The 27,910-nt window shown below is 46.4% G+C and overlaps 1 protein-coding gene across 5 annotated transcripts; it reads left to right on the forward strand.

Moving 5' to 3' along the window:
* Nucleotides 1–14,594: 14,594 nt before the first annotated feature.
* On the forward strand, nt 14,595–27,745 carry Lyrm9 (LYR motif containing 9). Of its 5 annotated transcripts, XM_023719959.1 has the most exons (5): nt 21,297–21,379; nt 22,626–22,769; nt 24,230–24,371; nt 25,997–26,089; nt 26,948–27,745. In XM_023719959.1, the coding sequence occupies exons 3-5, from the start codon at nt 24,246–24,248 to the stop codon at nt 26,963–26,965; spliced, it is 237 nt and encodes a 78-aa protein (XP_023575727.1). In that variant the 5' UTR covers nt 21,297–21,379; nt 22,626–22,769; nt 24,230–24,245; the 3' UTR covers nt 26,966–27,745. The 5 variants fall into 5 exon arrangements, with proteins under 5 accessions (XP_023575724.1, XP_023575729.1, XP_023575727.1 ...); XM_023719956.1 differs by lacking the exons at nt 21,297–21,379; nt 22,626–22,769 and adding an exon at nt 14,595–14,667; XM_023719961.1 differs by lacking the exons at nt 21,297–21,379; nt 22,626–22,769 and adding an exon at nt 21,184–21,288.
* The last annotated feature ends 165 nt before the right edge of the window (nt 27,746–27,910 follow it).

Here is a 27,910-nt window from a genome sequence, read left to right on the forward strand (position 1 = left end):
ACCTGCCTGGCAAGTGCAAGGTCCAAGTTCAATCCCTGGTACTACATGCTGTGCCAGCCCCAGACTCTGGCCTGGAAAAGGGTGTGGCTGTACACACATCTAATCCCAGCACTGGGAGGCTGAGACAGGAGGATCGCTTCAAGTCCAAACTGCATGGTGAAAACCTGTATCAAAAGAAAAATAAAATAAAATACAGTGAAAGATATGAGTAGGTTATGTACCATTTTATGTAAGGGCTGGAGCATTTGTAGAGTATCCATGGCAGGTACAAGGTAGGACTGTACTCGCAGCTGTCAGATGAGGTATGGTTATCTGAGCTTTTCTTTGTGACTATGTGTTTTCTCCTGGTAGAGAGTATGTCTTGCACAACCCTGACCTACTAGTGTGCCGTGTACCTCGATGTTCCATCAGCAGTTCGAGAATGAAAATCTGGCTGGGCCCAGGTGACTTTCTTTGTGCCCCAGACACATATTCCACCACCACTGTCTTCTCCCTCCTCTGATTGCTTTTTTTTGTTTTTGGTACCAGGAATCAAACTCAGGACCTTGCAAGCATGGTGCTGTTGGGCTTTGTTCTCAGCTCCTCTGACTGTCCTTATAAAAAGGGTACATCCTCCTCTTTGCAATCCCAGACTCACTTTTAAAAACAAAATGTAGTCAGTGCAGGGTCTACAGGGTCTCATTACACAGATCAGACTCAGAGTGATCCTCCTATTTTCAGCCTCCCAAGCGCTGGGATTACAGGAGCATACCATATAGGCACCATATAGGTCATCAACTCATGGTGTCCCTTGGGGCAGGGCCTGTACAGTACACCAGGGATCGAACCCTGGTCCCTGTGCCTGCCTAAGCAGGCACTTTAGTTGGCTGAGTTATCTGGAAGTCCCTCCCAGACTCAGTTCTAATCAAGAATGCAAATATCTAGGGATGAGGAGAAAACAGTGTTGAAGATCAACATTTTCGAGAGTCCCCAGTCTCTGCACAGTTCTGTCATTTGGTTTGGATGTGGAGATGTACATCATCCATTCACCTTGTGAACCTGGGTTACATTTTGATGATATCAGGCCACAACTGACCCCTCAGAGATGTGTTACCATGGCAAACAGTAAGATTACCTTTTGGTTACCTGCTTGACCTGAGCTTGTTATGTCTAGCATAACAGCACCCTGGAAATCAGAGGCTCACAGACTCACGCAGTTGCTGGTGTGGACCATGTTCTCCAGCCTCCCGGACCCAGCCAGGGTTCCCAGTGCCTTTCATATCCATGCCTGGCATTTCCTTGCTCTCTGCTCTCCTGGGGATTGGCCTGCTTTCAGCAGATGCGCCCCCCACCCCATCCAGGAGGGGCTCAGGCCTCTATGACAGCAAATCCATTGCACCACTTAGATTTAATTAGAGCACAATAATGGATGATTAGTTTACACATCAAAGCACTGAAACAACTCAACAAATTGGCCCCATCCCAAAGCTCAGCCCAGGAGCTGGCCTTGAACTCAGAGGCTCTGCCTGCTGGAGCTGGGCAACCAGCAAGGAAAACTCAGGAGCCCCGTGCTGAGGCACATGGAGGGAGTTCTCCTTCCCAAGTGAAGAAGCAGATCCTAGCTGTTTCCAGTCCTAATTGTGCCCCTGTGTCTCTCTCACCTTGAGTGTGCACCTCAAAACCCTCCCTTGGCTGCCGTCTAAAGTTTGTGTTATCGTCCTTTAATTATTTGCAGACTTGATTATACAATCCATGCATTAACCAAGCTCTTCACTAGTCTGTCTCTGTCTGTCTCTGTGTCTGTCTCTCTCTCTCTCTCTCTCTCTCTCTCTCTCTCTCTCTCTCTCTCTCTCTCTCTCCTTTCTCTCTCTCTCTGTGTCTCTCTTTCTCTCCCCTGTTACCTTCCAAGTGGGATTTTGGTTGTTCCTTAAGACTCTAACCAGGGAAGCAGCTGGAAAGGCAAATAAGTTAATCATCAAACCAGTTCCCTTAGCTACCATCTGATGATTTTTTTCTTGTTTGATGTTTGATGAGGAAAGAGATACCAATTATAGGTTGCCATGAGGTGAGTGAATTATTTCTGAGTCTCTTTCTCACTTCTCTTATAAATGACCAAGAGGCAGCTGAACACATGGTAGCATTCTACATTACGTGATCTTTGCCTTTTATTACAAGTTTTGTATCTTTTTTTTTTTTTTCTTTTCTTTTCTTTCCATACCAGGGATCAAATTCAAGGTCTTGCACTTGCCAGGCGGGTGCTTATACCACCGAGTTATATCACCAGGCCTAACATATTTCGGATCCCTTTTTGTTACACTGGGGCTCAGAGAGGCTGCCTATGTGTTTGACCTAAAAGACTAGTCTGTTCAGACTAATGATCAATTAATTAGTTGAAAACAAAACACCCCCTCACTCTAAAAGTCCACCTAATGAGCCAAATTGATTTCTTACGTGGTGTCCACAGGTACCCATCAGAATAATTGGTGCATTATTCCAAAGTCTAAGTGAGTGGCAGAGGAAAGATTTGAGCCTAAGTCTTCCTCATATCCCGTACCCCTCAGGACCATGTGATCTTTCTAATTGTCCAAAGCAATAGAAAACAGTTACATAAAAATCTCAGGGAGCACAAAGGCTGGGCTTTTTCTCTAAACAATTGATGGAGGCACAGCACACAGCGGGATTCTAACTCCCTGGTGGAGGCCTGGGGGGTGAGCGGGCATCAGCCTCAGCACTGTGATGTGGGCAGACACATGAATGCTGTGGCCTTTAGCACAGGACAGTGGGCGGGAGCTGAGCAGGGCTCAGCCCACTTGCTGTAAGCAAAGTGCTTCACAAGGAGGATGACTGACGCTGCAGTATTAGCATAAACCAAGAGCCTATTGATCTGGCTGATTAGAAAGCCTTCCAAGGCACTGGGGTAATTAGCACAATTTACAGAGTAGCAGTTATCAGCTCCATTGCCTAATTAACAATGTAAATATCTCTCAAAATGACATTTTATAATCATGATAGACCCTCCAGCATTTGCCCTGTTCACCACGGACTCCTTCCCCGAGGTACAGATAGATGCTTTTCTACCACGGCTAACATCGCAGCTCTGCATCCCATCCGATAAAATGATCATATGGACCCCACGTTTCTTTTGTATCTTACTAGGGGTCTGCTCTGCCTTCCTCTTGCCCAAAATATACAGTCTGCCAATGGAATTGCCAATTAAAAGTACTTAATTAGACATGAAAGGGGAGTTCTGTCATGTTCTGGATTCTGAACTATTTTTTATTTGTGTGCTTAGCAGGATAAGTCATCCTAAATTAGCATCACATTTTTTCCTCTGAAGAGCATGTGAGAAATGAGGCTATTAAGAGGAGCGCTTTGACACAATATTTGTGTACACTCGTCATGGGTACAAAGAATCATCCCAACTGCATATGTCGCTTTGGCAAACAGGGTTATCCTTCATATTTATTTTATTTCCTTATCATTTCTTGGTTGGCCTGTTTAATCAAACACATGCACAGGAGACCAATTGTTTTATTTCTAAAATTAATTAATTAATTAATTAATTTTTGTGGCCTGCTCAGCCCATCCTAGGGGTGGGGCTGGTGTGGCATGTGGTGCCAGGGATTGAACAACGGTCCTTGCGTGTTTGCCTAAGCTTGCCTAAGCAGGTGTTTTAGACCACTGGGCTATCTCATCGGCCCCCTTATGTTTTGCTTTACTTTTTAATTTAATTTAATTTTTTATTTTTAGGTGGAACCGGGATTGAACTCAGGCCCTTGCACTTGCCAGGGAAGCACTTATTGTACTGAGCCCTCTCCCTAGCCCTGTATTTTTTGCTTTAAGTTTACCTATAATTTAGGGTAGCCAGACCATACTGAAGGATCGCTACCCTATGTGTATAGCTCCGAGCGGCATACACCAAATCTTCCCCAGGGGTGGGAATTTCAGAGGCTTGCACTCCTGCTGGAAAGAATGCCCCCGAGTCTTTCCATTGCCACAGTCCTGATGATTTCAATAGGTGGATTATTCGCTTTCTGGACTTTTTGCTCCCACTAACTGCATGACAGTTGATGCAGTTACACATCTACAAAGTGTGTGTGGTGGGGGGGAAGCAAAAAGGGAGGAAAAGGAATTTAGCATAAACCAGTGCATATTGCACTGGTAAAATGATATGGAAGACAAAAATGAATTCTGTAGGCATTTGCTGTGGGACTTAATTAACCATCGTGCCCTTATTCGCCATTATCATTGATTTGCGTGATAAGTGCCAATTATCCGTGTCATAAGTATACTCCTTTTTGCTGAAGACAAGAGATCTTATGTGTGATGCAAATAAGGGTTCTCAAAATGCTAATTCTGTAATGAGTCAATGCATTCTTCAAGGAGTTTATAGTGTAGAGGGGGAATAAAACATGTGCATAAATAATTATAATGCAAAGTAGGAAACTGGTGTGTCATGAGACAGCACCAAAGAATTATGGCCAAAAAATGAGGGCGGTAAAATAAGTTATATTGAAAGATTCAGGAGGGCCCGCTTGAAGGTTGGGGGAAATTGTCATAAAAGTAAAGTGAGAGTATTAAGTGAGGTATCAAGGTGAGAGGAACAGTGAGAAAGCAGAGGTGGGGCAAGAAAGGCGAGGAGGTAGAAGGTGTTTACCACTAGGTGAGTGAGAAAGGGAGGACAGTACTGCAGGGAAGGCTGTGAAGGCTGGTAAGCGTTCCATCCCCATCACTCAGGTAGGAGGCTTGTGGGTTGGAAGCTAGCCTGGTCTACTTAGAAGGAGCCTGCCACAAACCAAAACAACTACAACAGAAAACTTATTTATGGGGCCGGTGAGATAGCTGAATGGTCTACAGCACCTGCTTAGGCAAGCTTAGGGAGGTGCAGGGGACTATGGTTCAATCGCCAGCACCACATGCCATGCCAGTCCTGCCCTTAGGGTGGGCTGAGATGGCCAAAAAAAAAAAAAAAAAAAAAAAAGAAAACTTATTTATGGACACAGATAGGAATTTCATATTACTTTCATATGTCTCATAACGTTCTGTCTTTTGCTGTTAAAGTAGGCAGAGGTAAGATGCTGTAACCAAGCCAGACATGGTAGTGCATAGCCGTAATCCCAGCACTTGGGAGGCTGAGGCAGGAGGATCATTGCAAGTTCGAGACCAGCCTGGGCTACAAAGTGGGCTCAAGGCCAGCCTGAACTGCATGCATAGAGAGACCTTATCTCAAAAAGACAAAACCAAAAACCTCCAAACAAACAAAGGTGCTGTAACCATCTCCTGTCCTTTTAGTTTTCTTCACCTTTGTTCATTTCCCCATAACCACAGACAGCCAAGTGCTGACTAGTGTGGATCCAGACAGCCACTCAGTTGGGGCCTCAGGTGGCTACGATGCTGCACAAAGCTGTGGTTCCAACACTGAGAGGAGGCCCAGGACCAGCTTCAGCACCCAGCAGCAGGCCAAAGGGGGCTATGTAGTCTACCAGTATTTAATAATTAACCAGAAATATCTGGGTCACAGGTTTTTCAAACTGGGTGGGATAAATGTGGCCCACCGTCTTCTTTGGTAAAGTCTACTCTTTGATACACTGGATTCTGACATCCCAAAACCATCTTCCCTGGGCTGAATTAGCTATTTTTAAACACCAGCAAGTTAAAAATATCCTCCATCCATCTCCTGGATACGGTTTGGAGGTTTCCAGCAGGGATTTTTCACCCTCCCCACCCTCCCCACCCTCCCTACCCTTCCCCTGCCCTTGGGTGGGCGTGGAATCTGAGTGGGTTGGGGCTGGTGGGAACCCCCTGGCTCTGCAACCCCAGCTCCCCTCCTGGAGTCAGTAAGGCCAGCTGGCCTGCAGTTCAAGTGTTAACCCAACTTTCCATTTGTGAGTTAAATCAGAGCAGTTCCTCTCTCTGGATTCCAGACATTTCTGACCTAACAAAGGGTTTTTTAAATATATCGAATAAAAGTTATTTTAAACGGTTTTGGAATGACACGTTTATGTTCAAATAAACGTTATTTAATTAACACTCTTTTCCTTCCTCTGTACTGGTTTCTCTTCTTTTATCCAGGAAAGTTTTCACAATTTTTGTTGTTGTTTTTACATGTGCTAACATTAAACAGTAATTTAATTAAATGGTGGCTAACTTAGCGTACAGTGTTCCCAGAGGAAACAGGCAAGCAGATGACCCAAGTCTGCTGAGAAGCCAGGGAAGCTAGGGACAGAAAAAGAGCCATTACCTGCCACAACATGGAAGCCATTGAAAACCTTGCTGACAGCAGTGAGGATGGAAGCCAACTAACTGTCTCAGTTGAAGGGTAAATGGTGGAATGGTAAGTGAGGGAATGAGGTAGCCCGGGCAGACAGCTGTCCTGATGGCCTCTTGTCACTGAGATCTCAGGGTAAAGGTTGTAAAGGTTGTCTCTTTAGAGTAGCCATTGAGTAAAGATCACATGATCATATTTTGTTTCTTCACAAATATTTTAAAAAAAAATTACATGTATTTGGTCCAGGGTCTCAGTATGCTTGTAGTGATCCTCCTGTTTTCAGCCTCCCTAGCACTGGGATTACAGGTGTGCGCCACCAGCCTGGGTCTCGGTGGCTGGCTCAGCATGTCCAGGGGTGGGGCCAGCGCAGCATGTGGCGCCAGGGATTAAATCCTAGTCCCCACACTTGCCTAAGCACGTGTTTAGTCCACTGAGCTGTCTTGCTGGCCTTTCTTTTTTTTTCTTTTTTTTTTTGCGGAACCGAGGATTGAACTCAGACCCTTGCGCTTGCCAGGGAAGCGCTTATTCCACTGAGCCATCTCCCCAGCCCTCAAAGTACTTTAAAAAAAAAAATTAATCATTTTAATGAGAAAACAAAATAGCAATGAAATAGTTTCAAATCAGGTTAATAGGACAGTTGCAATAATCACTACATAGCATATTGTTGTCTTCATAGTGGTTATTCAGAGGACAAGATGCAGACATGATATCTTGTCTAAACAATATTAGTAGAAACCTTTCTTCTCATTGAATAAGAGAAAGTAGCTGTATATCTGTCCTAATTATTTTGTATATACATATATATTTTTTCACTACAAAATGGTCCTTTATTTGTATCCCCCTTTTCTGTTTTGTTTTGTCAGAGATTGGTGTAACATTGCTGTTAGAGAAGCTGTATTTGGAAAAGTCTTTAAAGGATCTTTTCATCCTTGATGCCATTTCAATTATTTACATACTTGAATTCAGCAATATAACCCAATATAGTCCAATAGTCCACAATAGCAGTGGGTTATCAGCAGAACTGGCAATTGTCAGAAGTTGCTGACTTGAGCCTTTTATAGCTCAGTGTATTAATATGGTATTACTTTTTTAAAAATTAATTAATTAATTATTTATTTTTTTGTGTGTGTGTGGCCAGCTCAGCCCACCAGGGGGCAGGGCTGGCTGGCATGTGGTGCTGGGGGATTGAACCGCAGTCCCTGTGCTTTGCAAAGCTTGTTCTAAGTAGGTGCTTTAGACCACTGAGCCATCTCACCAGCCCATGGCATTACTTTTATACCTTGTGGTTATACTTTTCTGCGGGATGGCTAAGACCAAGTTAAAGCAAGACCTATATAATTAAAAATGTAACTTTTGTACCTGACAGGGTCAGTCAAATCCACTCAGGATTTACCCTGAATCCATATATAAGACCTTGTACATCCTTTGTCAGTGTCAGCCATCTGAATGAGTCATGGCCATTACTTGGCCAGTTTGCTCTCTGTGAAAGCCTGAGAGAATTTTTCTCTCTAGGTGACTCTCCTTAGGCACACTATACATTGTTGATCACTTTCCTTTGTGGCTCCATAATCTCCTTGATCAGAAAATTTGGGACATCACTAAATTACAGGATGTCACACCACAGGTTTTCTTATGTTCTGAGTCCTCATTGACCTTGAAGGACTAGAGCCAAATTATTGGCTATCCTTTAGCCCCTCTATTTCTCTAATTTCAAAATACTTACTTTTGACTTGATCTTGTCTTTTTTTCTTTCCTTTCTTCTTTCATTCCTTTTCCCTTCCTTCCTTTCCCCCTTCTCTGGTTCTTTGTTCTCCTTCTACCTCCCTTCTTCATCTCAGTCACTCTTTCTTTGTGTCCTCTAGGACATTGTTCATAGACAATAACCATATACTTTTCTTCCCCCATCTACACTCAACCTAGGAGACTACTGTTCTATAACTACTTGTTGGACACATGGATAAAACTTTGGATATGACAAAGAATAGAGAAAGGAATCTATCTAGTAGGCAATATGGAGCAAAGATCCTTTTTCTTTCCTTTTGTTCATTTGCTTTTGAATACGAACCTCTTGTCCAGCACTGGTTCAACTTTAATGTGCTTAGAAACCATATGGGGATCTTGCTAAAGTGTGGATTGTGATTGTGCAGTCCAGACAGGAGTTTCTGCATTTTTATCAGCTCTGGGATGAGGCTCAGGTGCTGGCCCATGAATTGCATTTTGAGTAGGAAGGCCATGGGCCTCTCTGGTGCTGTACGTTGCTTAGATTAAACAGGTGGTAAAGAGGATATTAGTGAAGGAGAGAGATTAGTATAGGAGCAAGGACTTGAATACAGTGGGGACAGAATCAAGAGAACCAGCAGAGGGATGAATGTTTCAATGGCAGAAGAAACTTCCCTTAGTGTGTCAGGGAAGAGGAAGAAGGGGAGAGAAGAGGGAGGTTTTGCCTCCTGGTGTTTAGCTTTTCAAGGAGGTCATCAGCTGGGCTGGGGAAGTTCTGAGAAAGTCATTTGCTTCCCATGGAGTTTCCAGCATGCCTTTGAGGTTTGGGCCATAAATTTAGAGTAATCCCCATCAATTCTGCTGTGTAATTCTCTCAGTATTAATCTGTTTGGGTGCAGGTTGGAGTTGGATGATAGATTCAGTTAGACACAGAGAGTGTGAGGGTTTTGGTGACAGAATGGACTTTGTGTGTCATAGACAACGTGCGAGATACCGCTCTTCTATCCCTGCTATCATGGGGCTTTGTGTGGAAGGGACACGTAGGTCACAGGAGTGCATATCTACATACACATGTACATGCGTGCATGTGCTGAATGTAACTAGCAATGCGGTAGGTGCCCCACCCAGGGTCCCTGAAGCCTGACCCTTGTGCCTTTTCTGGCTAATTTCCAGTCCCAGCAGCTGCATCTTTTTGCCTGGGAGAAGGGAATTAGCACCTGAGGGCAGGGTTCCACCAGTAACCCAAAGGAACTGGTGTAGAAATGCCCATAGGTGGCAAAGGACACATCTGAGGTCTGTGTTCCACGTGGGCTTCCCAATACCAAGCAGCTCAGCTGTTCATGCACAGAAGGTGATCTGCTCTGCAGTGCTCATAAACGGGCCACTCTCCCTTTCTGGTCTGGCCTTCCACTGCCTTTCTGGGCATTTTCTAGGCTGCTTGCTTGCTTTAAAATCCTTGCTTCAGGCTCTCCTTCTGTGGGAACCCAAACATGAGTGTGTATATATAACTACACATTGCGTTGCATCCGTGGGGAAAGGCACAGGCAGGCTCTTCTTTAGGGGCAGGTCTCTGCACCAGTGTGTGTGGCAGTGGGGGTTTGAGGAAACTGAGGCAATCTGTGAGTTGAGATCTAAAGGAGGAACAGGGTGCAAGGGCCAGGTGCACTTGAGGGTCTGAAAGGTCACTGTCACTGCAGCAGAGGACCAGAAGCATGGAGAGGTGCTGTGGAATCTTGTAGGATACTGGGAGGAGTGTGACATGATATCTCCAGAGAAGGTGTCTGCTGCAGGACCATGACAGGATTAGACCTGCTCCTAACAACAAGCAAAGGACAGGAGAGCCCGGGGGGGTTGGGGAGGGATGGAGTTCTGCAGCCCCTGTCAGGACCCAGATCCTTGCCTGGACCTTAGCATGTGGAGAAGTCTCCACAAATGTTTGCTGGTATGGAGCTAACTACATATTTGGTTGACCAGAACAACCCATCTCCTGGGCAAGTAAATAATGGTTTTCCTTCATTAATGTGGCCTCTGACCCCCACTTCTCTTGAAATAGCATCAATAGGAGAATTCTGTTCCCTTTTCCTTATTTTCCCTTCTTCTCTCTCCTCTTTTCCTCTGCTTTCTTTTTCCTTCTCCTTCTCTGCAGGTGTCCCCTCCAGGTTCTCATCTCGGTCCAGAAGTCAATATTTGTAATCCCCAAGACATGTTATTAGAATCCCATCAAGTTAATTCCAATCTACCACTCCCAGTGCAACCCACGGTGAAGGTAGACACTAAAGCATATTTATTAGTACTGAAGAGCCAAGAGGCCTTAAGTCCAGCCATGAAGATGACTTTCTGGAACCAGAGGCTGACCCAGGGCCTCACCCGGTTTTATTCAGTGGAGGAGGAGTGGCTTGAGGAGGAATGACTGAGAATTGTGGGAAGTAGGTGACTCTGTGAGCTGAGCTAGGTGGGTGGCCTACATTTACCTCTGCCATATGCAGAGACAGTAATCTGCTTTATGCTATTGAGATAGTATCTCATGTTTTGGGGATCTTGTGCTCAGCCAAAATGGAGACAATTGCTCTTCTTTCAAGAACAGCTGCTCGGGTGGTCCTCCACACTCCTCTTCCCTTTTCTGCTCCTTCTTCTTTTCTCATCCTTAATCTCTAAAGTCCTCTCTCCTCTTGCTACAAATAATCCTGTTTAGTAAAATTGATTCCTTCTTCTTCTTTTTTTTTTTTTTAAATTCTATTTATTTATTTGGTACAGGGTCTTGCTATGCAGCTCAGACTCATAGTAATCCTCCTGTGTCAGCCTCCCCGGCACTGGGATTACAGGCATGCGCAACCATGCCCAGTTTCAGTGGCTGGCATGGTGGCACACCATGCGGTACTGGGGGTCGAATCTGGATCCTTGCACTTGCCAGGCAGGCACTTAGACCATTGAGCTATCTCTCCAGCCCCAAAACTGACTATTTCTTTCCTACAGTCTCCATTTCTATTAATGGAGACATTTAATTCTTATCTACAACGATCTTAAGACTGTGGATATCACTAGTGGAAACAGAGTTACATTTCATGAACAAGATAATTTAAAAGTGGATCTTTAAACACCATCAAAAGGCAAAAAAAGAAAAATGTCCCCAAGCCTGTTGACCCCTTAGGTAATAACATTATTGGAACATCCAACCTGCAGTTATTCATTTTATGGAAAAAGTTCTATCCCAAAGGTAATTTACACTCAAAAAATTGTATGTAAAGGTGTAATACAATTTACATCTTAAATCATGAGGCATCGAAGATATTTTCTAGAAATGAAAAAGCAGAGACTGGCATCCAGAGGTGACATAAATCTGATCACCAATGTGGTCTCACATGTGGTCCTGGTCAGCAAATTACTACAGAACACACCAGCCAATATATAGGGACATACATCAGTCTGTAAATTTATGTCACTGTAGAAAGTAATGCAAGATAGGGCTAGGGAGATAGCTCCGTGGTCTAGGCTCCTGCCTGGCAGGTGCAAGGGTCTGGGTTTGATCCCTAGTACTGCATACTGTGCAACTGGTCACCGAAACCAGGTGTGGTGGTGCACACCTTAATCCCAGCACTGGGGAGGCTGAGATAAGAGGATCACTACGAGTCTCAGCTGCATAGGGAGACCTTGTACCAAGTAAATAAATAAATACGAAAGAAAGTAAAGTAAGATAGAAGAACAGGAAGGCAAAAATCCAGCCTGTAAATTTTCTCCGAGAGTGTTGTAAATAGTCACAATTGTACCCTTTTTGCTCTTGTACTCCTTTTTATAAAAATCTTGAAATCTTTGCTCTTCCCCTTCTTCTACCTAGCAATTAAAGAAGAAAAGACACTACATGTCTGAGATTTCACATAACCTTTTACACCCAACATTTTCAGTGTCTTAACGAACACATCTCGAGTAGTCACCCAGGGTTATGTTTTGCAACACCAGGATGGCGAAGAACTGTTCATCGGGTTTTCCTTTTTTTGCCCTAGTGTCCTCCCTTGACACACTCACCCCGCACCCCGTGCCCTTCGCCCTGCGTTCTGGCAGGATTTGAGACATGCAAATTGCAAACTGGTAAATAGCAACTTTGCATATTTTGAATAGATGAGAACAATGTGGCACCACTCAGTCTGTTCTCAGGGAAATCTGAGATAATAGTGAGTGGGAGCAAGGGCAGATCGAAGGTTTGAAGTATTTTCTTCAAAGTGTTTATTATGCTTATTAAATCCATTGTATACTGTGAATTAATTTGAATTATTTACATGGTCAACCTTTGAGACAATAACCTGATTTAATCAGAGCATGCAAATGTATCATTTCTCTTTAAAATCTAAAAACAGGTTTAAACCTGCTCAAGGCATCCAGACTTATATCATTTCCTACAAATACTGGTAACAAATCTGCCCTTGTCAAGCTAAGTGACATGTCAGAAATCAAGAGAATGTGGTGAAGCGTTCTTAGGGAAGTCGATAAACTTCTCTGTGAAAACATACCCCCTGGACAGCCAATTCTTGGATGACAAATTTCTAAAGTTAAAAGTCTTTAAAGTTGTGTTTATCTGTAAATATCACACAATGTCAAACACCTTGGTGTTCATCTGCTAAAATTACAGGGTAAAGAAAAAAGGACATGACAGGAGCGATTCTTTTTTTATTAGATTATGGCCAGTGTCATTTTAATGAATGTCTGCACTGGTGAGAATTCTTTAGTTTTACTGCTGAAGCTGTGAGAACTTAAGGTTTCTGTCAAGTTAAAAGTATCACACATGATTCAGTTATTTTTCAATCCAAATTTCCATTGGGACTTGGGGGGGAAAATGGAGTTCGGTGTACACAACAATCTCCAATTTTGGGTTTTTATATTTTTCATGGTGTTTAGATACTCATGAGGAATTTTTGGAAAGATGAAATTGTGTATGTGTTTTTAAAAAGAGACGATGCACAAATGACTCTGAAGGTGGAGCCTTTCAGAGGTAAAGAGAACAGCTTGCATCCTGAATATTTTATGAGATCTAGGTATTAGAACGGTGTTTCTAAAGCAGGAATACAGTGATCTAGGAACAAAAGGGAGCTAGGGCTAGAAAACAGATTGTGAAATTACTTAAAAATATTAAGCGATCCTAGGGCTCAACACAAGAGTAGACGATGTTGCTGCAGGTTGTTCCTAATAAGGGCTCTAAAAGCGTAATGATTTATTGATTGGATCTGCACTAATGACGTGCCTCTGATTATGCATGTGTAAATAAGAGGGCTGATTCATGAGAGCACAAGCGGATCTTTCAGATGTATGTGCACCATGTCTACATATTGAAAATAAATGGAGGTAATATCTGGATATTTCCGGGGAGGGACCTCTTCTCCCAACACACACTTAGAGGTCCACTATGTCAGGAGAAGAGGAAAGAGGACAAAGGAGGAGGAGGAGAAAGTGGAGGAAGAGAAATAGGAGGAGGGGAGAGGAAGTGGGAGAGGAAGGAAGAAAGAAAAGTTTCCAAAGAGAGGCACAGGGGAAAGGGCAAATGGAAAAAACAGTTCTGTTGAGAAATATGCCCTGCTTCTTTTATCTGAAGAAAAATAGATAAGAAATTGTCCCGTTAAAGCAAGTATGTATGGAGTCTGTGTAAAGGAATCAGCCTTTTCATTAAAGATAGGTTTAGGGGGCTGGGGAGATGGCTCAGTTGAATAAGCACTTGCCTGGCAAGCCCAAGGACCTGAGTTCAATCCCCAGTTCTGCAAAAATAAAATAAAATAAAGATAGGTTTAAAAACCCTAGAAAAGGGTCAGGGAGATAGCTCAGTGGAATAAGTGCTTCCCTGGCAAGCGCAAGGGCCTGAGTTCAAAAATCCCTGGTTCTGCCAACCCCCCCCCAAAAAAAAACAACAAACAAACAAACAAACAACAAAAAAACGAAAAAAAAAAAACCACCCCCAAAACCCCAAAACAAAACAAAACACCCTAGAAAAGAGAACAACCTAACTTCTTTTCAGACATCGGCCCAGGGAAACTCAGCAGCATCATTGAACAGGACGTTTGGCTCACGATAAAGACTCATCTTTATTTCTTTCAGGATATAAAACTTGTATTTAAATCAATTCAGAGAAACACTTTGGCTTCAAACAGCCGCGAGTAGGGAGAGCCTATCTCATGAAACAGCATTATTTCGTTTTCAAAGAATGATTCTGGCAGTAGCTCTGAGTTGAAAGTCGGTATTCTTTTCCTCAATTATAATTATAGATGGGTCTGAAAGGAAGGATGCCTATTACTGTCATATTTATTCTTTTGACAGGTGTTGTGGAACTGTAATTTGATGAAATGACTCAAAACGCAGATTTCCATGCAAACATAATTCCCGTCATCAACGCGGGAGGTTTAGGAAAAGTCCTCTAGCAAGATCTTGAGTGCTCAAATGTTTTAACAATATCCATATCAGGAAATAAGTGGGGGGGGGGGGCTGGTCCTTCGGGCTCCTGCCCGGCCAGCAACAGCCAGATCAGGTAAGTACACTAAGGCTGTCTTGGGTGCGGTCAGATCTGGAGTCCGAACCCAGCAGAACCGCAGTCCCACGCGCAGCCGGCAGAGGGCGCACGGCGCGTGGAGACCGGCTGGGGGCGGCGCTGCGCTGGGTCCCGCGGCGCAGGCGCACTCGCGGCCGCGGATTGCGGCGTCCGGGGCTGGCGTCCCTAGTGGAGGCGGGTGAGCCGCGCGGCCAGGCCGAGGGCGGGGGTGCGGGGCAGCGGCGGGCACTAGCTGGGCACGCGGAGGCCGCCGGCTTCCTTGGACCCGTGGAACCGCTCCGGCTGAGCCCTGTGGGGCATTTTCGCTGTCAGGAGATTCGGGTGCGCCAGCCGCAGGCCTCCCCCGCCGAGGGCGGCCTGGGAGAGGCGGGCAGCGGCCGAGAGGAGGGGCCGGGGCGGGGGCCGGGGCTGCACCCCAATGCTTCCTGCAGGCACGGCCTCAGTTTCCTTGTTTGGGAGCCCCCGCCCCGCCCCGTCGCCCGCGGGGCACCGCGTTGCCTGCAGCAGTCTGAACATTTTAACCAAAATGCTTCTGCGCCGAGGCCAGGTCGCTCCGAAGCTCGGGGTCTGAAAACCTTTGGCTCTTGAGATCCATTCTTTTTTTTTTTAGTATTGCTTTTTTAAAAGCAGGGTTAAGAAAACGTGTACGTTACGCAGTGTACAGTTCACCCATTTGAAGTCCATGCTTTCAGTGGCTTTTAGAGTGTGCGCGGGGCTGTGCGTCTGTCGCATAGTCAGTTTTAGACGTTGTCATTACCTGGAAAAGAAACACCGCCGCTAGCTGCGCCCCGCATCATCCCGGTCCCCCAGCCCTTGGCAGCCACGGCTCGGCGTTCTGTCTGTAGCCACCTGCCTGTTCCGAACAGCTCTTATAAAAGGAATCATATGCTGTGGCCGCCTCGTGACTGCCTTTGACGAAGCAAGATTCACCCAGGCCGTGCCATGTGTCAGTACTTCGTCTTTGGGGCTTAAAAAAAAAAAAAGGAAAGAAAGAAAAAAGAAACAAGACTTAATACTCCATTGTATGAGTGCGCCACATTTTATCCCTAGATCAGGTGATGACCCTAACGGCTCATTTATACTGATCACTACCACCCTTCAGGCCTCTGGATTTGAGGCCCAGATAGAGAACTACAGAGGTTTCCTAGAGGGGAGTGCTAGAGTGTGTTAGGAGGTCTTGGTGGGTGGGACGAAGGGACTGGACTGCGCCAAGGGAGGTGGCTAGGAGGTGTGCAGGTGGTTCAGGCAGGGCTGGGTGCAGCTGGGATGGGAAGGTGGAAGGTAGCGCCCATGGAAATGAAGGTGTTGGGGTGGGGATAAGGTGGGGAGCCTTGAGGGCTTGACCCAAGGGAGAACGACTGGAGGAGCAGGATTGCTCCCCATTTCTAGGTTGGGGAATATACACATGCAGGATGGGGCCCTGGGGTTGGTAGAAGCAGGGAACAAAACCATTGCTATTTTTCCACTTTCCCATCAAGAAGAGTAATTGCATATTTAAAAAATGGCTTATGCAGGCCTAATTTAGCTTTTTATCAGTGCTCAATAGGACATAATTTCTGGTTATTTTCTGCAGTTCCATTCTTCCTTTCTCCATTTAATATATGACTTTCTTTCCTACTTATTTTTAGGTGCCTTGTGTTGGGACACAGGTTAGGGAAAAGGACAGTGAGATCCCATGGGGTGGTGGGCCTCTGTTCTGGTCATAGCGGTTGGCTGCCAGAAGTTTCCCTCAGGCTCTTTTTCCTCCTCCTCCTCTTCTGCTTCTCCTTTTCTGCTATATTGCTTTGTACTCCTTGGGATTTTCTCATTTTCTTGTTTTAGCATTTCTTTAGTTGCCCATTTTCTTTATTTGTGTGGCAGACATTAGTCTGCTTTTTTTTTTTTTCTCTATCTATATGCAGGGGGACATTGGATGATATCCTTGTATTTCTGAAAAGCGTAGAATGAAGCTTTGTGTTGAAGGTTGAGAGGGTTGGGTAGTAGTCCAAGTGACTGCTTTTTAGAATGTACAAGCCTGGATGTGCACAAGCCCTGGGAGAGTTCTTTGTGGGGTCCTCAGCCCCAATCTGTTCCAACACATTTATGGATGGTTCAGATACAGACGTAAAAGGTAGGCAGCTAAGTTAGATAGAAATATTATAGGCAGGCAGTCAGACAGGGCTGGAGCCAGTGTGGAAGGAGCCAGTGTGGAAGACACGAGATACCTTGCCACCGTGGGAGAGACAGATACCTCTAGCTGTGAGCCAGACCTCAAGACAAAAGACAAGACAAATGCACCCACATATTTCCTAAGGTTAAACATCAGAGATTGATATTCTACATAGGTCTCTATCACCTTAAGAAAGCCAGGAAGAGTCCCTAACCCAACCCCCTACCAGAAAAGCCACTGCTTGGAGTTTAATTCCTCACTTTATCATGAACTATGTGGCCTCAGGCAGGCTTTGCTTAACTTCTCAGAACCTCAGATTCCTCATCTGTAAAATGAGGCTAATAAGGTCTAACCTATGATAATGGGAGGATTAAATGAGATGACACAAGAAGCTTTCGTGCTTGTCAGGTGCTAGCAGTCACTCCCTGAGTGGTAGGTGCTAGGCCATCCCTTCAGCGTGGCAGAAGGCCTGGGTGGAGAGCCAGGTGTGGTGGATGCTGAGGCTGGCTGCGCACACAGCTGCTCTGAACGTCAAGAGTACGCCGTGGCAGCAGATAGGGCTACTGTTTCTCTGTTCTTGAACTGGTTGTGTGATTGTTTCTGTCTTTTTGTTATGTAGAGCTCAGTTGAATAATGGTGTCAGGCGCTATCAGGAATGGATTTTGACTCTAGGCTGAAGAATAAAGCACAAGGTGGGGAAATAGACTTACAGTTCATGGAAAAAAAAAAAAAAAAGATGCCTTTGAAATGGATGCCAAGGCCACTGAGGGCCTATGCAGAGAATGCAGTCTGAACCGCATTCCTTGAATTCCCAGGTCAAAGGAGGTGACCGTGCCTCAGCCCTTGAAACTGCATGGAGCACAGCCGAGCTGTTGTTTTCCCACTGGCCATGAGTTTAACAGTGGTGTTGCTAATGGAATTGTGCCCAGAGGAGGGCAAGTGAGATGAGGTGCTGGGGAGAAGCTGTCACTTCTGAATGGCTGTGTTGGAACTGGGGCTATGCTAGTGGATTTTGGACATCGAGAGCCAGGACTTGGGGGTCAGGTGAGGGGAGATTTTAGGTCCAAAGGGCAGAGTTTAGACCAATGAGTAGAATTTTACAGCAAATTTCAGTGCAGAACCAGAGGGACTTCCCAACAGCTTGAACCAAAGGAAACTGGAATGCCTGTGAGTTCCTGCTGCTAGGGGAGGATGTTGTGGGAGTATGCTGAGGGATGACTTCCTGCTAAGGAAGTGGCCATACTATTTAGTTTGAAAGATTTCAAAATGCAGTATAAAGAAGTTAAAGTAAGAACACAATATCCACTTCTCACAGCTAAGCAGTCCTAACATTTTGCCATTTTTGTCTTTTTGTTACTCTTTTCCCCTCACTCCTTCCTTCCTTCCTGCCAGCCAGCTTTCCCTCCTTCCCTCTTTTCTTGTGCATTTATTGGAGTGTTTGAAAATAAAGTGCAGATTTGATGGCACATCTTCCTTAATACTTCACTTGCTGGGTGTGGTGGTGCATGCTTGTAACCCCAGCACTCAGAAGGTTGAGGTAGGAGGATCACCATGTGTTTGAGACCAGCCTGGTCTACTTAATGAGTTCAAACCCAGCCTAAACTGCCTAGTGAGACCCTGCCTCAAAACAAACAAAACAAAACAAAACTTTACACTTGCAAGTCTAAGAATCAGGACGTTTCCCACAGACTTACAGTGTCATTATTATTCCCCAGAAAACTAATGATGAACAGTCGTTCACAGTATGGATGTGGAGAAACACTGATCTGGGGTGGCTGACCTCCAAATGGTATAAGGGAAAAGTAATCTACCAACCTGAAAGGAACCTGGGATGAATTCATGTTCTCTAAAACCGAAGGATGAATTTTAGGAACAAACAGAGGTTATAAGCAGAATATATTTATTGGGGGGAAAGAAAGCTCCTGTCCGAGACAGGGACAGGAGGGGGACCCTGAGCGGGTTGTCCCTGGGGAGCTGTCTCTTCCAGGGACTTTTATAGAGTAAAACCATGCCGTGAGGTGGGTCTAAGGTGGTAGAGAAGACTTGGAAACTCACTTAGGTGGACATGAGGTGGGACAAAACTATGGTCAACCAATGAGATTACAAGCACCATTGCTCAGGTAAAAATTGATTAGATTCAGTATCAAATGGGAATATGAGTCATATAGCTAGTAGGCATGAATAGGGACAGGGTCTCTTCCTGTTGGGGGTTGGGCTAGTGACTCATTTGGGCTCTTTCAAGGTGATTGATACCTATTTAGAATATCAGTCCCTGATACCCATCCCTAGGGAAGTATGTAGCTGTATTTGTTTCCTCTTTTATCTTGAGATCTGGCCCAGAGGGAATGTCTGTCTCTTCCAAGTTGCAAAGTCACCTTGTCTTCCATCTTGTCTCCTTGAAGGCCTGGCCCTGTCTGATTGCCTATAATATTTCTATCTAATTCAGCTGCCTATAACGATATCACTTAATGTTCATATGGAAAGATTTCAGTTGGGAAGTTGATAAAGCACAGTGACACCATATGTGCATGGCTGGCAGGGGCTGGTGGATGCCCTAGGAGCCCTAGGAGAGACTGCACAGGAAGCCTGGGCTAGGGGATGTCGGGTGAGGGCTGTTCTGAGGTCACCTTGGGCCTCCCACTGCTCATGGTGTGGAGTGCTGGGCTAGTGAGGGCCTCTCAGAGGAGTCGCCAGCCCCAGAGCTGAGTGTGGCTGAATGAGAAGATTTGCTGGAAGCAAAGAAGGGTATCCTAAGCAGATGTGGGGGAATTCCTTCTACAGATAGGTACTGAGTTTCTACTGGGAGGCTTAACTTTTATGCATCAAGTTGACTGGGCTACCTGGCACCCAGGGATTTAGTCAACCATTTAAGGTGTTTCTGTGAGGGCAGTTTTGGATTTAAATTAGTAGACTGAGTCAAAAGATTGCCCTCCTTACAGTGGGTAGGTTTCATTCAGTCCTTTGAAGGCCTGGTTAGAAAGATAAGCTCAAGCCTTGCCTGAGGGAGAAAATTCTCTTGCCTTTGAATAGAGACCCAGTGGCTTCCAGGTTTTGTATTAGAACTCAGACATTTGCTCAGCAGATTTTGGACTTGCCAGCCTCCATGATTATGTAGCCAGTTCCTTATAATAAGGACAGAGAGGCGCACGCACACACACACACACACACACACACACACAGACACTCTTTGGCTCTGTCTCAGAGAACCCTAACATATCTGCTCCATGCCAGGCAATCTGTCACAGTGCTGAGGCCATGCAGAAAAACAACATGGGCTGTCATGTGTGTGCCCCTTATGGCTCAGATTGCCTGGCTTCAGTGGTGAGGGGTGCAGATGAGGGGTTGGCAAGGTGGCGCCAGGTCAGAAGGGCCCTGGAGGCCATGGGAGAGTCTGCTCTTACTATTCTGTAGACTAATGCTTTCTAAACCTCAGTGCCACTGTCAGGATTTCTCACATTTCAGCTGTTTGGTTATTTGCTGGGTATGGTACGTTTAAAAAAATCAATTGGGAGCCGGGGAGATAGCTCAGTCCCTCAACTGAGGGACTGTTGGAATTGAGATAGGATAGGAGCTAGAATCAAGGTGGGCAAATTTTGAGGGGACCTAGAGATTGAATTTGAAAGGACTTAGAAACTAGTAGTTTGGGACTTGAGGGAGAAGGAGGACTTGGGTTGCCGCTGATGATTTTAGCTTGGTTGCCTGGGAGACAGAGGTGTCATCCGGGAGGCAGTGCCCTGCGCGGAGGCTGGTGTCAGGTCCACACAGCAGGGTAAGGAAAGCAAGCATTTCCAGGGCCACAGGCCTCGCCAAGAGCTTTAGCAGTGATACTGTGAAGTTCATTGGCCCTTAAATAATAGCCTACCTACACTTTAAATTAAATTAAAGCATTTTTAGTTTAGCTCTTTTAAGTGGACCCACACATGTATTCTCTACTAGTTATTACTGGGGATGACTAAGTATTATAATTGAACTGAAAATAATCTACCGCCCATACTTGCTGGGTTGGTTACTAAGTATTGCTTGGGTTTTTAAGTAATGAAACATAGCTGTGCTCTTTCCAAATGTTAATTTTGAAGGCTGCAGATGGTAACCATCTGTTATCCGACTAGCATTTTACAATATTTGATTAGCACTTTATATAGTTTGGGGAAGCCTGCCAGGGGAGACAGTCCATCATGTGGGGGACCTTGTGGGGTGTAGCCTCTGTGGTTGCCCTCGCAGGTCTTGGCCAACACTTATGGGATTCCCCACTGCGGGTCTAATGCATGGCCAGTCAGACTGGTGAGTTGATGGGGTCATGGCAGGAGGAACTTGAGGCATCTCACCATGTTTAGATACTTCCTGACAGCTGGAACCATCAGCATACAGGAAAGCAAAACCGCGGAGGTCAGGACCTGTCTATTTATTAGCACTCTGCTAAAACAACCCCAACCTTGGCTAAGGGGTTGGGTACATGGTTCCGATCACTGGGAGGTCTAAGGCAAGGGCTTCCTTCAGATGGATGTTTTAAGCACAAACGAGGTCTTGGGATTTTGTTTCTCTCAGGTCTCAGCTTTGCCTTCTGTTGTGACGCTGGTTCCAGGAATGAGTCCTGTCAGCATCAAGTCCAGTGGGAAAGAACAGGAGTTCTTTCTAGTTCCTCCTGCTCAGGTGCTGAGATTCACTCTGATTGGAGCAGCTTGGGGCATGTGTGCACCTGTGGACCAGTCCCTGGGCTCCTGTCAGTGCAGGACTCTGATTGGTCAGGCAAGCTGAGCCGTGGGGCGGGGTGCAACCTGAGTTGTACAGGGGGGCTGTTAACACAGCCAGAGAGTAGGTGGGGGAGGGACCACCTGTGCGCTGCGCTGTCAGAGTCAAAGCGCAGAGGACCAGGAGGAATTGGCTAGCTTAGTTATGAAGACCGACATTTATTGCTGGGAAGAAAATACGCTAGAAGTGGACTAAAGGAGCCTCAGAACCCAGCCTCTTTATTAAGTTTCCCTCTTTAGTGTAAGAGCATATGACAGATTTGGTATCTGGTTCTCGTTTGGAGGTGGGGGTGGGGTGGGGGTTGCCTTTCTCTTTTTATATTGTGTTAAAACTCTGTTAGTCACTTAATCTCTGTCTTTTAGCTCTATCTACAAGGTAGGGAGCCTCCCTCTGATAGAGGGAAAATTTGCACAGAGGAGATAGTGGATTTATGCTGTTTTTTCTTTATTTCTTGAGACAACGGTCTCACCATGCAGTTCAGGCTGGCCTTGAGCTCACTGTATAGCCCAGGCTCGCCTCAAACTCGTGGCAATCCTCCTGCGTCAGCCTCCCAAGTTCTGAGGCTATAGATACGCAGCACCACCATGCCCAAGCACCTCGTGCTGTTCACTTTAACTGAAATGTGTGAAGACTGCTAAGGGCCAGGTCCTGTGCTGGGGCCTGCATGCTTGGCCTTGGGAGCCTCGGCAGCATGGTAGCAGCCCAGTGTCTGGCAGAGGAAACTGTGTTGCTCATGAACAGGGTGCTTCAATCTTGCAGAGGCCAGTGGTCCCCTCAGTCCCCAGGCAGGGATAATCGGGGAGGGATTCCTGGACTCGGCTGGACTGGGAAGGGTGAATGTGATTCCTCGTATGGAGGAGATGGGTCAGGAGTTCTGAGAGGTGACATTCTTGATGGCTCGGGGGCTCTGGGAGAAATCCTGGGTCTGTGGCTGGCTGAGGTACTGTGCCACTGGTTCAAGCTCAGTGTCAGTGTGGTGCGATGAGGGGGAGTAGGAGCAATGGGTTGGGCGCTCTCGCAGAGGCTCCAGTGGGAGCCTTTGGGGTGGTGGGTATGGAGGGGGCACTGTTCCGAGCTGGGGGGCATGTAATGACATTTTTGTTTTTTGTTTTTTTTTGGCGGAACTGGGGATTGAATTTAGGCCCTTGTGCTTGACAGGCAAGCACTTATTCTACTGAGCCATCTCCCCAGCCCTTTGTATTGTTTTAAGTTGTAGAGTTTTGATAGTTTCTTCACAGTGGCAACAGGAACCAATATGGCAGAGTTCGCACAGCCTCAGCCCTCCACAGCACACTTGTCTTGACCCACCCTGTCCAGGCACGACCTACACGGCCACGGCCATGATGTGCTCTGCGCCTCCCTCCATGACATGGTATTTCTGGGTGGGAGGGCCCCTATCCAGGTGGAGAATCGCTTATGCTTTCCTAAGCCTAGACCAGTGCAAACTGCCCCACAGACTAAGCATCCTAGGACCTAGGACCTCCCTGCAGCCTTGGCCCTGGGCGCTTCCTGGCTGCAGCCTCCAGAAGCACCTCCTTTCTACCTGAGGACACTGGGAAACAACAATACCATAGCCCCGTAGGATGAATGGAGAAACAGAGGTCAGGAAACAGATGGGGCTGGGCCTAATCCTGCATAGGTCAGCCGTTAGGGGTGCGGCCCCAAGGGCTCCAGGGGAAAGTGGGAGTAAAGTCAAATACTGAGAAGAGGACCCAACCTGCTGGAAAGCGGGAACCAGAATATAATGAAAATTTTAACAAGTCATCATCCTCTAGAACCTACCACTTGAAAACATGTACACTATAGTTTGCTTCAAAAACAGAGTTCAAGCTAGAATGAGTTCTTTGGAGAGGGCGTGTACACTGCAGAAGTTAGAGAAATAAGGGCTCTCGAAGAAAGGGTTTTGGAGGTTTTCACTGCAAAGAAATAACAGATGTGTAAAGGATAGTGCATATAACCCGACTGAAACATGACACATATAGACCTGCTTTGAAATGTCACGTGATGCTCTATAAACATATGCACTTTTGTATTTTAAAATAAATTTAAATTAGAAAAATAAGTTCCACAGGTACAATAGAGAGCCTGGTGTATTCTTCCATTTATATAAAACTCTAGAAAGTGCAGGCGGACTTGTGGTGGCAGCAAGCAGATTGGTGTTGCTTGAGGAAGGGGGGAGTGGAAGGAAGGGTTCACAGAGGTGGAGATGGCGTGGGCGTGGCGCTGGGTCCACTTCTGCCTGAGCCGGCTTCTCCCGTGTGTGTATCAAATGCATGCAGGGGTACAGTTTATATATGTGCATTTGGTTGCAGGTTAACACCTGGTAAAGCTGATTTTCTTTTTCAAGGGGGCACTGGAGCTGGGCTGCCAAGGCTGACAGCTGAGCTCTACCTTGATCAGCTGTGTGATCTTGGGCAAGTTACCAGAGCTCTCTGTGCTTAGTTTCCTTATGTGTGCAGTGATTACATGGAAGGTGAACACATTAAATAAGTGCTAATGGTTGTTGTTAATAACACAATGAAATGGAATCATGAGCACAAGATACGGCGTCACCCTAGGGACTCCATGTGTTAACTGCTTCCTCAAGCACAGCCTCCAAGAATCCTGTTTCTCAAACTGTAACATGCAAACACATCTGTCGGACACCAATATACACTCTCGCTCTTGATCTCTACAGGGCTGCTCTGGGGTGGATGCATCACTAGGGCTGAATGTGCAGATCAGACCCAGGGAGGGGACCCTACAGGGGTGGCCATGACAGGGCAAGAGGGTTGGGAACTAGAGGTCTGGACAGAGCAGGACTTGGCTCGATGACCCAGATGTACTGCTCTGTGTTTTCCAGGACAGAGGTCTTGCTGATGGCCCCACTTCCAGGAGCAGAGCTGGTCCAGAGGCCACTGCAGCTCTACAGATACTTGCTGCGCTGTTGCAGGAGGCTGCCGACCCAGGGCATCCAGGAACACTACAGACATGCTGTCAGGCAGGTGGGAGCAGGGTGCCTGGGACCTGGGGGTTAGCATTCCTTTCATGGATCTAGCAGTGGGCCGCTGTCAGAGGCCAGGTAAGGCATAGTCTTTTGGATGGAGGAGGGGGTGGTAGTTTGGAACCAGGTACCAGAGATTAATGCTGGGGACCCCAGCTCCTTTCTCTGGCTTCTGTCTGGGAGTGTGTCATTCAGTACACCAACACAGAGCCAGGGCATGAACAAGGTGGCTCTGTGATAATTAAGACAGACAATAGGACATGCACATCATGTTGTTAGCAGTGCTCAGCCTGGATTTAATCATGACGAAGCATCAGGTCAACCCAAACTGGGGACCGTCCTCCAGATAGCACCCTGACCAGAACCCATCACAGATGTCAGCTTTGTGAGACACAGGAAAGCAGAGATGCTGTGGATTCAGGGGCTGAAGAGATGTGACAGCTAAATGTAATGCATTGTCCTAGATTGGATCCTAGGCCAGAAAAATAATTGCTTTGGGGGACATTATTGGGGTGGTGTGTAGAATTGGAACATGGGTTGTAGATGCAATAATGTTGTTGTATCAATATTATACTTTCTGAGTTAGGTTATTGTGGTTCTATAAGACAACACCATCATTAGGAAACACACGGAAGTGTGGAGGGCGTTAAATGGGACAACTGCCACCTACTCTGAAATGTGTCTAAAAAGAGATTATATATAAGAAGAAAGTCATAAGGTGCATGTGGCAAAACATTAAAATTGGTGATTCTGGCAGGGAGTTCTCTATACTTTTGCAGTCATTTCCAAATATAAAAGTTAATAACAAAGCTCATACAATTAAAATATAGACAGCACTCGGGAGGCTGAGGTTGGAGGATTCCTATGAGTTCGAGGCCAGCCTGAGTTACATAGCAAGTTCAAGGCCAGCCTGAACTACAGAGCAGGAACCAGTCTTCAGACAAACAAACAAAAAAAAACCAAATAAAATATAGAAAATAAAAGAGAAGGAGCAACGGAAAGCCATGGGAACAGAGGAGGGAGATGTTAGCCGTCTGGGGAAGTCGGGGAGGGCTTCCCCAGGATAGGCATTTGAGGGGTTTGAGTGATGAGAAGGTGGGCCTCAGTTCTTTAAGGAGGCCCTGAGCACCCTATCGATGAACATAAATCTTAGGGTATCAGCAGCAGTCGATGCCTTGCATTGGGCTTGCTGGATTTTGCAAGCTGTGGCTTCCCCTCCTGGGCTTTTCTAGCACTAGGGTGGGAGAAACCCTGTCCCTCCTGTGGCAAAGCCCGAGCAGGGCTCTCACTCCAGTCAATGAAAGCAGCTTCCTGTGAGGAGCAGATTCAATGGAAATTTCCCCAGGGCCCTGACGACTTGCCTGATAACCTCTGGGCCCAGCTACTCCTCCTTTTCGTCTGCCCTGCTGACAGCATCACCAGCCTTGTGATCAGATAGACTAGGATTCAAATGCCAGTGCTTAGCAGCAAGTTAAGATTTCTGGGCCTCCGTGCCCTCAGCCCTCAATGCCATCACGGCCTTGGAGGATTTGGAGGCGCTGAGTAGAAAGTGCCCGGCACTGTATCTGGCCGAGGATGGCCGACTCTGTGGATTTTGCCCAGTCATCTTTATGTTGTAACTTACAGAGTTTCCGGGTTCATTCAGATGAAGACAACCCTGAGAGAATCCAGCAGATTATTAAAAGAGCCATTGAGGATGCCGACTGGGTCATGAACAAAGTAAGTCTCTCATAGTGACCAGGCTGGAGGAGAGAAATGACGATGATGGCGGTATTCTCTATAGCCACTAGAGGGCGTCCCTGTCTCACTTTTGAGAAGCGGGCAGCCGTGACCCCACCATCCCCAAAGCCAAGGGTGGTCCCTTTGGGTTGCAGGATGGAGCTGAGGGACATTCTTCAGGACAGATTTATGCCTAACAGTGCTCAATAAGCTAAGATGGGCACAGGAAGAAGGAAGAGAACAGTTTTCTTGGAAGCCAAGTGCCAGAGCAGGGGGTAGCGTTGTGATGCTTCGGAGAGAGGACTTCTGAGGAAGGGAGCTTGGGTCTCTGAGGAATTCTCACCCAGGCTGTTATCTAGGAAACAGCTAAGGTGCTGTTTGGGTGGAACAAGGGAGTGAGCTAGGAATGTAGTGGGTATCAGAGTGAACTAGAGAAGTGGAATAGACCCTTTCCCTAAATCTGAATCTCCAGATATGGGTTCAAGATCCATTCTTTAATTAAGTTAGCAGTTAGCTGAGCATTCTTCTCTGACTTCTAAGGGTCCTCCTCTGCCTGAGAATTTTATTCTCCAGAAGCCAGATCACCCTCCACTAGAGAGTAGCACAGGTGACCCCAGTTTGCAAATCTAACCTCTCCGGTTTATTACCCTCCCTCCTCCAGCCTCCTTCTTCCTGCTCTAGGGAAGAAAGAGGGTCCAGGAAGAAGCTGCGGATCTGACCATCTAGGGGCTCCTGACTGTGGCACCGCCTCTGAGAAGACCTGCAGGAGATGGTGGGGGCCCAGGCCACTGGGGTTCCAGATTTCCTGCGCCCTCCTCCACTGGCTTCCCTTAACCTCCTCTTATCTCTGTCTTGCAGTATAAAAAACAAAAGTGACTACCCAGAGCCTGAAGGAGAAGTTGTGTTAGAGACGTCTGGGGCTCCCTCTCTTCTGGAGCTAAGCTTCATCATCATCATCATCAGCATCATCAGCATCATCAGCATCAGCAGCATCATCAGCATCAACAGCATCAGCATCATCAGCATCATCATCATCGGAAGCAGCAGTTTTGGAATATTCTTCAGTCTCATTGGTTGACAGAGCAGGAGAACTGGGATGGGAGAAGCTGACATTTGTCTGTCAGCTCTTCTCGCTGTAGCCATGTTCCTGGCGTCCTTTCTTGTTGCTTTGCCTGCCAGGTCTGATATACAGCCTGTGGACAGTGTAGCATTTTTTTGTTTCTTCTCTGTGTTTTTCATTTTGGTGTTTTTGGTTTTCTACATTGCTCTGAAACTGATCCATTTGTTCTGGAGGTCTTTTTACAAGTCTTTGAACCCCAGAGAAGATGTCCCCATAGATGGTCACCTGCACAGAGGGAAGAAAATGGTCTTTAAATCTGGGCAGCTCTGGATTTGAGCCCTGGACTTATGGCTTCCCTGTGGTGTGGCCTTTGAGCTCAGTGTCCTCCTTGGTGAGGATGAAGTGAGATGAAGGAGAAGTGCCTCGCCCAGGATGCGGCATGTACCTGTTAGTGCCCCCAGGGAGCTGTGCTGGGTGGTCACCTCCTGCTCCTGCGGTGTTCTGGGCATGTCTGCTGTCCTGTGTGGTATCAGTGATTTGTTTTTGTTTTTTTCATTTGTGTATTTGGTACAGGGTCTCATTGCACAGCTTGGACTTGTAGCGATCCTCCTGCTTTCAGCCTCCCAGTGCTGGGATTACAGGCACGCACCCCCATGCCCAGTCTCAGTGGCCAGCTCAGTGTGCCCCCCCCCGGGGGGGGGCAAGGCTGGCATGACATGCAGAACCGGGGATGGAACCCTGGTCCCTGTGCTTGCCAAAGC

Source organism: Octodon degus, unplaced genomic scaffold, assembly GCF_000260255.1.
Source record: "Octodon degus isolate 3935 unplaced genomic scaffold, OctDeg1.0 scaffold00072, whole genome shotgun sequence".
NCBI lineage: Eukaryota > Metazoa > Chordata > Mammalia > Rodentia > Octodontidae > Octodon > Octodon degus.

Coding starts and splice junctions, on each gene's coding strand:
- Lyrm9 (XM_023719956.1), top strand. CDS start 24,246: ATGGCCCCACTTCCAGGAGCAGAGCTGGTCCAGAGGCCACTGCAGCTC. Junction 24,372..25,996: donor ACAGACATGCTGTCAGGCAG/GTGGGAGCAGGG, acceptor TGTAACTTACAG/AGTTTCCGGGTTCATTCAGA.